General features: G+C 51.2%; 1 protein-coding gene and 1 long non-coding RNA gene across 4 annotated transcripts in view; one reads left to right on the forward strand and one right to left on the reverse strand.

Annotated features, from left to right (window-relative positions):
• The window catches only part of Pdzd4 (PDZ domain containing 4), a 30,391-nt gene extending 24,075 nt beyond the window's left edge, over positions 1 to 6,316 (forward strand). Inside the window, exons 2-8 of one of the 3 annotated variants that reach the window (XM_021153223.3) lie at positions 44 to 298; positions 1,255 to 1,345; positions 1,809 to 1,907; positions 3,226 to 3,288; positions 3,654 to 3,755; positions 3,924 to 4,034; positions 4,216 to 6,316. In XM_021153223.3, the coding sequence (XP_021008882.2) occupies positions 228 to 298; positions 1,255 to 1,345; positions 1,809 to 1,907; positions 3,226 to 3,288; positions 3,654 to 3,755; positions 3,924 to 4,034; positions 4,216 to 5,754 (2,076 nt within the window). In that variant the 5' untranslated portion in view covers positions 44 to 227 and the 3' untranslated portion in view covers positions 5,755 to 6,316. The remainder of the gene's footprint in view (positions 1 to 43; positions 299 to 1,254; positions 1,346 to 1,808; positions 1,908 to 3,225; positions 3,289 to 3,653; positions 3,756 to 3,923; positions 4,035 to 4,215) is intronic. The other 2 variants (XM_021153226.3, XM_085838150.1) reach the window with 2 other exon arrangements.
• On the reverse strand, positions 2,539 to 4,605 carry LOC147004697 (uncharacterized). The gene is made up of 2 exons (XR_015047170.1): positions 4,490 to 4,605; positions 2,539 to 2,733 (listed from the first exon to the last, which is right to left on the reverse strand). It is a non-coding gene; the product is annotated as an uncharacterized LOC147004697 (long non-coding RNA).
• Positions 6,317 to 9,296: the final 2,980 nt, after the last annotated feature.

Raw genomic sequence — 9,296 nt, forward strand, 5'->3', positions numbered from 1 at the left:
GTCGGCTCTTGAGGGTTCTCACAGAGGCATATCTCTGCCACAGGTGAACGGAAAGGAGCTCTCCAAGCTGTCTCAGGAGCAAACCCTAGAGGCCCTGCGTGCCTCCAAGGAGCCCCTGGTGATCCAGGTGCTGAGACGCAGCCCCCGTCTGCGGGGGGGACAGCTCCTGCCATGACCTTCAGCTGGTGGACAGTGGCACTCAGACCGACATCACCTTCGAGCATATCATGGCGCTGGGCAAGCTGCGCCCGCCCACCCCACCCATGGGCATCTTGGAGCCGTACGTCCTCTCTGAGCTGTGAGTTGCCCTCAGGAGGGCCTGGGCCCTGCCTCCAGAGAGGACATGCCACCTGAGCAGCTGTCCCCATGTGACCCCCAGGCGGCCATGGTGGGGAGAGACAACTCAGCTGCCACTCTTGGGCATTAAGCAGGCTTGACCATGGCACTCAGGCTCAGAACCTCCAGGCCTCTGGCCTCAGGCTTGGCACCAGCTGGCAGAAAGGCTGAAGGGACACCTATGTTCCTGGGACCTGGCTGCTCCTTCATCCTCTTTCCTCTTCTGCTGCCATCGTCTCTGCCTCCTCACAAGCATCTCTCTTTGAATCTTCTTGCATCCCTTGTCTGTTCCATTCTTCTACTTGCTCTGAATTTCCTCCATCCCTTCGGCTTGTTTCTTTGGCCTTCTAAGAAGAGCCTTTCATCCTGGCCTGGTGGCTGTGACCATGTGAGCAGCACTGACTTATTCTGTTAATCCTACCAGGGCTATAGGGAGGTGGCCCTGGGAACCCTTTTGATCAGAGAGGTAGGCCATAGAGCAGTGAGCTGTCAGTCTTAACGTTAAGGCGAGGAGGACAACCCCTTCCTGGAGGCAGAAGAATGCTGTTTTGTAGAAGACCTGGGTAACTCCTAAAGGTTCTGCATGAGTGGGTACAGTGCCAGAGGCAGCCTGGGAACTTAAAGCTTTGGAGAAATCAGCTCTTGGTCTGGGAGTTGGGATGGGGAGAGCTAGGTGTAGCTGCCTAGGTCCTTAGGATGGACCCCTGTGAGCTCGTTTGAGGAGCTTTTCCAATCCTTCCACAGCCATTTGTGTGGATCAGAGAGGAGGGTTCTAAAGGCAGTAGCTTGGCCACCTTTTTAGAAAGTCCATCTAGAACAGGGTTCTTTGTTTACTGTACTGGGACTAGCCAGCTTGGAGCTGGGGCTAGGGTGCCAAGGAAGCAGATGGCCCATCTGACCCCCCCTTCTCCTGGGCAGCCCCCCCATCAGCCATGAGTATTATGACCCAGCGGAGTTCATGGAGGGCGGCCCGCAGGAGGCAGAGCGAATGGACGAGCTGGAGTACGAGGTGAGCCTAGTGGCTGGCCTGCCTGGCCGGAACCTGCAGCCACCAAGAGTCTGCAGGCCCACTTTCTGCAGCTCTGCCCAGGCTTGGCTCCTGCCGCCCCCTGGTGGCTGGGCCTCTGACCTTTGCCAGTAGAGAGCAGCCTGAGTCAGGGAGGGTGTGGGTGAGGCAGTGTGTTCCTTATGTCTCTGTTGGTGACTCTGTGTCCCATGCATGTCTGTGTCCTGTGTGTTCTGTACATCTTGTGTCTTGGGCGTTTCCTGGTAGGGAAACCACTGAACACTCGCACATTTAGGATGGTAAGAGAAGGGAACCCTCAAAGGGAAGGGCTACACACTCAGTTCAGATAACTGAAGCAGAAGGAAGGGGGTTCTAGGGGCAAGGGTCTGGGCCAAGGCTGCAGGCGTCCTTGCTTATACCCTTCAGTTCTTTATACCTCTACTTCCTCCCCTACCTCTTGTGGCAGGAGGTGGAGCTGTGTAAAAACAGCCACCAAGACAAGCTGGGCCTGATGGTGTGCTATCGCACAGATGAGGAGGAGGACCTAGGCATCTACGTTGGAGAGGTATGGAGAGGTGCTGCAGCAGGCTTTGGCACACCGAGCCCCAGAGCTGTTCTAGTCCAGCTCTGTGGTCTTTCCACAAAGTCTGTCCAGGCTTTAGGGCTGCCCAGAGGTCCTAACTACCCACTAGGTGTCACAGTAGGTTGTTGGTGTCAAGGCCAGGGTGGCTATGGTTTCAGTATATCCAAGGAGACAGCCCTGCTGACCTGTACTCAGGCATCAAGGATTTAATGGGGCCCACCTTCTCTCCCCATTTTCTTCCCTTTGGCAGATGTCTATGTATGCTAGCACTATCCTACTAAAGCTACTCTTCCAAATGGAAAAAGTCCCACTGCCCAGAACACACAACTTTATGCATTTTCATTATGAAGAAGCATCTAGCCACGGGCCAGTGCCTAGTTCCTGTCCCCTCACCCACCCACCCACCCACCCACCCACCCGAAAAAGAAAGAAAGACCTCTGAGCTGGGTGTGGTGGCTCATGCCTCCATTATCCCAGCACTTTGTAGCTTTAGAAGTTCAAGGTCACCCTGAACTTCAAGAGACCCTATTTAAAAAACAAACAAGTTGGGTGTGGGTAACTCCGAGGCATGGAGAAGGCAAAGACAGGTAGATTTCTGTGAGCTTAAGGTTCATTAGAGCTAAACAGTGAAACTGTTTTAATGGGGAGTATATATGTGGGAAGTGTTCTGGAAGGATGATTCTTACTGCTTTTTCAAAGGACCCGAGTTCAGTTCCCAGAAATCACATAGATGTCTCACAGCCACCTCTAACTCCAGTTCCACAGGATCTAATACCTTCTTCTGGATTTCACCAATACCTTCATGCAGCTGTGCACATACATGCCAAAAAAAAAAAAGAGAAAAAGAAAAAAAAAGGAAGGAAGGAAGGAAGAAAAGAAAGAAGGAAAGGAAGGAAGCAAGCAAAGAAAAAAAAATAAAGCTTCAATGAAGTTGGGGGTATAGCTCAGTGGTAAAATACTTTTTTAGCATATACAAGGCTGTAGGTTCCTTAACACTGAAAAAAAAAAAGACTTTGATATATACAGTATAGTAGTACAAGGGATAGAGGCAAAACCACTGAAATGTTGGGTAGGAGCTAGGGAACTGCTTCTGGTCACCCTGTATCTCCCAAGCTGATGGAGCAAACTGCCTTGGCTCACTGTCCCACTCCTGCTTCCTAAAGTTTAGAAGCTGCTAGTCTGAGGTGAAGTGGGAAAGTGAGCAAGACTGGCATTTTCCCTACTTACATACACACACATACACACACACTGAAAAGGGCATCAAAGTTGCCAAAGTCCCCAAGATGCATGTGTCCTGCAGGTAAATCCCAACAGCATTGCAGCCAAAGATGGCCGGATCCGTGAGGGAGACAGAATCATTCAGGTGAGCACTAGAAATCAGGCTGCCGCGCCTGCCCTGCCTTCTTTTCAACCCCTTCCTAGATCTTTTCTGCTGAGAACCTGGCCTTCTACCCTGGAATCTACCATGTCCTGAACCAAATCTCATCTCTGTTCTGCTCAACTTCCCTGAGTAGCTCCCATGTATTCCTGCCAGCACCTCCCTGCCCTCTTTATCCTCCACTTCTACTTCTCCATTCTCTGAGCACATATGCTCTTATACAGGCCAGGCCATCCTTTCCCCCACTGCATTCTGCTAATTTATGCCTTCCCAGAGTTCAAGACCCTGTCCTTGGCACAGCCAGATTCCCCCACTAGCATTCTTGTTGACTATTCTCTAAACCTCTGCAGATTAATGGAATGGATGTCCAAAACCGAGAGGAGGCAGTGGCCATCCTGAGCCAGGATGAAAACACCAACATCTCTCTGCTGGTGGCCCGACCTGAGAGCCAGGTGTGTATGAAAGGTCTTTATGAAAGGGCGATACAGGGCCCTCACAGGCTTTCTGTCTTGAAGGCTGCTGGTCTGTTTTACTTTACTGAGTGCGCAGGGTCTAAGGCAAGGTGGAAGGGCATTGGGGAGGTCTTTAAAGTGTTGACTAGCTCATGTTTGTCTCTGCAGCTAGCAAAGCGGTGGAAAGACAGTGACAGAGATGACTTCCTAGATGACTTTGGATCTGAGAATGAAGGGGACCTTCGTGCTAGGAAGCTAAAGTCACCCCCTGTCCAGCAGGTAAGGAAGGAAGAAGGCCTGCTAACTGGGTAGGGAAAGAGAGGGAGGAAGGAGAAAGGAAATGCGTTTAACTGTCTTCCAGCATGGGCCTGGAGAGGAGCAAGCTGTGAACTTTCTAGTCATTCTGCAGCACACTTGTCTGTGAGAACCTAACTGAGTATGTTTGTCATTTCTGTCCCAGATTGGAAATGATGAGAAGGGGGCTCCTGATGGGGGCCCAGGCTTAAACAACAGCCAGGACCTGGACAGCGGGGTGGGTCGGACTGATGAGAGTACCCGCAATGAAGAGAGCTCTGAACATGACCTGCTGGGGGATGAACCTCCCAGCACCACCAACACCCCTGGAAGCCTGCGCAAATTTGGTCTACAAGGGGATGCTCTACAGAGCAGGGACTTCCACTTCAGCATGGATTCTCTGTTAGCTGAGGGGGCAGGGCTGGGAGGGGCTGACCTACCTGGGCTCACTGATGAGGAATATGAACGCTACCGGGAGCTGCTGGAGATCAAGTGCCACCTGGAAAATGGCAACCAGCTGGGCATCTTCTTCTCCCGGGCCTCCAGTGGCAACAGTGCCCTAGATGTGAACCGCAATGAGAGCCTAGGCCATGAGATGGCCATGCTGGAGGAAGAGCTTCGGCACCTAGAGTTCAAGTGCCGCAATATCTTGCGGGCACAGAAGATGCAGCAGTTGCGGGAGCGCTGTATGAAGGCCTGGCTGCTGGAGGAGGAAAGTCTCTATGACCTGGCAGCCAGTGAGCCCAAAAAGCATGAGCTGTCTGATATCTCTGAACTGCCAGAGAAATCAGACAAAGATAGCACCAGCGCTTACAACACTGGGGAGAGCTGCCGCAGCACTCCACTTCTTGTGGAGCCTCTGCCCGAGAGCCCGCTGAAGCGATCTGTTGCTGGCAATTCCAACTTGAATCGGACCCCTTCTGGCCCTCCTGTCACCACCCACCTCAAGGGGGCTCCTTCACCAGGGAGCCCAGCTAAGTTCCGATCACTCTCTCGGGATCCTGAAGTGGGCCGGAGACAGCACACAGAAGAGCGTGTCCGCCGGAGCACCAAGACAAGTGTTACTCTGGAGCGTGTGGGCCCTGAAGGCAGCCCTTACCTCTCCAGGCGCCATCGTGGCCAGGAGATTGAGCAGTACCACAGCTGTGTGCAGTTGGCCCCGCCACGCACCCTGGAGGATCTGGGCCATGGCTCCTTGAGCTTGGCTAGTGGTCCTCGGGTGGGTGGGGTGGTAGCTGCAGCTGTCGAAGCACCCCGCATGGAGTGGAAGGTGAAGGTGCGAAGTGATGGAACCCGATATGTGGCCAAGCGACCTGTGCGAGATCGGCTGCTGAAGGCCAGGGCCCTGAAGATCCGAGAGGAACGCAGTGGTATGACCACTGATGATGATGCAGTGAGTGAGATGAAGATGGGCCGCTACTGGAGCAAGGAAGAGAGGAAGCAACACCTGATCCGAGCACGGGAGCAACGGAAGCGGCGTGAGTTCATGATGCAGAGCCGTCTGGAGTGTCTAAGGGAGCAGCAGAATGGTGACAGCAAACCTGAGCTCAACATCATTGCACTGAGCCACCGTAAAACCATGAAGAAGCGAAACAAGAAGATCCTGGACAACTGGATCACCATCCAGGAGATGTTGGCTCATGGTGCCCGCTCAGCTGATGGAAAAAGGATCTACAACCCTCTGCTCTCTGTCACCACTGTCTGAGCTGCTCCAGCAGGAGCCCAGCCCAGGTCTAGAAAGCCTGACCCTCACCCTCCCTTAGAATCTAGTGTGTGTCGATGTGTGTGCTTGCACGCTGTGCTCATGCACACTCCTACCTGTATGTTATGTGTGCACAGGACCTTGGTAATAGAAAGCCCCAAGAAGGGACACTTCTCTTACACCTAGTTCCTTTTCCCCAAGAAGCTATGCTAACCACCAACACAGAGGCATACCCATAAAGGGCACGTCATTGTGTATACACATGGTATTCTTGCTATTTTCTTGGAGACAGGGAAATCAGTGCAGAGAGGTGAGGTGGACTATCCTAAGCACAAGAGAATGTCCAGCTTCATGCTGAGCACGACCTCTCCCCTCCTAGGAGCTGCAATTATTTGTAGACAAAGGCAACCCTGAATTTTGTGGTTTTTCTTCTTTTCTGTGCTTGCCAATAGTTGTTTTCTGTTTTGTGGGCCTGTTCTGGGGGCTGGCAGCTCCTTTAGGCAGCCTGACAAAGGTGGACCCCACCGAGTGCTGGCTGGAAAGGAGGTTGGGGGGAGGAAAAGAGGGAGGGTTGGGTGGGAGGGAAAGGAAAAAGATAGGGAAGAATAAAAAGCAGCTGTCCTGGTGGCCTCTACTCTGAGTAGTGTGTAGGGGCTCTGCCTTGGCTTTCAAGGCTTAACCATGGAGGCCCACCTCTCTTGCCAGGGACTGAAGGAGAGCGAGATCACAGGGATTTGGGGCATAGTATCCATGCAAAAGAATCTGTCTATGCCATCTGGAGCAGAGCCACTCTTCTCAGTGGCTTAAGCAAGGCGGGCCAAACCTAGAGTCTAGAGATGATGTGGTGGGAGTTGGAAGGCCTGGGCCCAATGAAAGGAAGGTGGGCTGACTGAGAGATGCCTAGAACCTTTTCCAGGTGATGGAACTTTAAAATGTTTGGTGCCTGTCAGGCTTGGTGAAGCTCATTGGATGCTACAGGATGCCCCTGCTCCCCACCTACATATACCCCAAGAATAAAGCAAGCTGCCTTTTTGCTGTTAATGTGGACTTGTGTTCATTGCCGTCATGCTATTTGTGCTGAGAAATGTCAGTATATTAGTTCCTGAATACCCAGATTTCTATAGCAGATAGGTGGTGAGCAAGATGCCAAGATGGGTGTGAGTGGGAAATCTAAGGGCTCATTCCTAGAAGCTGAGTCCTATTGCTGGAAAGGCTGGGTCTGGGTAGGAATACACATGACAGTCCTGCTGGTGAATAGGGAGAGAATAGAATAGGGAGTGGTGAGAATGGGAAAGCAGGGGCTAGATACTAGTTCTAGATTCCTTTTTTTTTTTTTTTTTTTGGTTTTTCGAGACAGGGTTTCTCTGTGTAGCCCTGGCTGTCCTGGAATTCACTCTGTAGACCAGGCTGGCCTCCAACTCAGAAATTCATCTGCCTCTGCCTCCAAGTGCTGGGATTAAAGGCGTGCACCACCACGCCTGGCTAGTTCTAGATTCTTTTAGGAGCATTTCCAATAGTTTTAGCTTTGGATTCTTTGAAAAAACACAGTACTTCTATGTATTTTCATTTCAATCTCAGGAGCGGAGTATTGGGCTGCTTAAGATTGTCCATATCAACTATGGTTTGACACATGCTCTAGCAGAAGCATGATTTTGCCAGCTGCAGAGAGTTTTCTGTGATTATGTGATCTTTAGAATTAAGGGGTATATAAATGCTAGAGCCCAAGCAATAGGGTGGGTTGTTGTTGGTTAGTCAAGTTACATTTAAGCACTACAAAGAAACATATTAACCTGATCAAACTTTCCCCAAGGAATTTGATCATCAAGTAGTCTAAGGATACCTTGCCTCCCTTTCCTATTTCTTTTGCTATCTGGTGTTAGGGGAGTGAAAGAAAGAACTCACAAAGTAGCAAAACACTCTCTAGCCCAAGGTCCTTTCAGTGAAAGATTCCTTGGGCATCCCTTCAGCTACTGGGCACTTCTGGAGTCACCTCATTGTTCTCTGATGATGGGTTCTCAGGACCAGGAGGTGGGCCAATACTTCTCTGAAGGTTATACTGTGTTGACTGGCTCAGAGAGGTGTGGCACCAGGGCAGCTGACAGTACCGGATTACTGATAGCTTGGAACATTCATCTCCACATTTGGCTGTCATTGCCATCTGGCAAGGTGGTGAAGCCAGATGTAGATACAGCAACTGGTCGACGAACAGCTATTGCCATTTCCTTACTATATAGACTACTGGCAGAACATAGAAAGCCACTTAACAGCCATTTGTTCCTTAACAGCCAAGGGGGGAGGCTACTTCTCTCTTCTGGCCTTTCTTGATCCTGCTGCTTACCTAGTGTCCAATTCTGATAGTCTCAGTACTACTCCTTAGTGCATCCCAGATTCATCCCAAGAACTGGGGATGGCAGATGCCCTGTCTTGGATGAACTTGAATCATAAGCTCTGTTCACATCATCCAGAATACCTTCCAGTCTCCCAGCCAACACCCAACCTCCCACAGAGGTTAAGGAGCCCCTACCATTCTTGGGGTGTGACCAGCTCTTTGAATGACCTATCCTGGAGAAACCACTAGAGAAGTGGCTTTATGCATGTGGTAGAATGCATTTACTTGGGACTTGCATCCAGCCTCTTCCTAACTAGCCTTCCGTGGCACTAAGAAGCACTAATCAAGTGGCCAGTAGCCAGCCTGTGCAATAAGATGACATGGTAAACTACTGCAAGCAGGCTTCCTGGCTCATACTTCACCTCACTAGAGAACAGGGTCTCTTAGGAGCTATGGGAGGCTGTTTTTCCAAAATCCAGCACTGAACTGGATGCTGTGAGTAGCAGCAGACCAGGATGAAACATGGGAGTGGCTAGGGTTAGGGTGCGGACTCCAGGAGTGTTCCCCTATGCATAGGGGAACATGCGTGTTACATGTGACAACTTGAAGTGCATTAGCACTTGCAGCCCCCACATAGGAGACATCACAAAGATTAAGGCTAGTGATAGTTCTGACTGCTAAATCTGAGGGCGATTAGGAAAGGTGCCATCCCCCACCCACAAGGTGCAATAAGAGCCCTCCAACCCAAAGCAGTTCAAGAGACTCCCAGGGTCCTGCAGCCCTAGTCTGACAAAAGCCAGAGGGTGACCCAGATCTGCCCTGGGGACTGGTGAGGAAAGGAAAGATGGTATTTCCTCCTCCTCTCCTTCCCCATTGTTTTTCCAAGACAGGGTTTCTCTGTGTAGCCCTGGCTGTCTAGGAACTCATTCTGTAGACCAGGCTGGCCTTGAACTCAGGGATTTACCTGCCTCTGCCTCCTGAGTACTGGGGTTTAGGCTTGCGCCACCACTGCCCAGCCAAGATGGTCTTATTTTAAAGAGGCCACACACTAGAAAAGAGAAGACAGGCCCAAGATATCCTGACAAACAGGACAAGGACAGAGAAAACAGAGGACATTGGGGAAAATATAGCTCTGCTCAGAATTACTATCTGCTGTCCAGGCAGACAAGAGCAGCTGGATCCCCAGCTCTCCCCATAGACACAGGAGCCCCGTGTC

The sequence above is a fragment of the Mus caroli genome, unplaced genomic scaffold, assembly GCF_978045245.1.
Source record: "Mus caroli unplaced genomic scaffold, Mus_caroli_1 scaffold_5, whole genome shotgun sequence".
Lineage (NCBI taxonomy): Eukaryota > Metazoa > Chordata > Mammalia > Rodentia > Muridae > Mus > Mus caroli.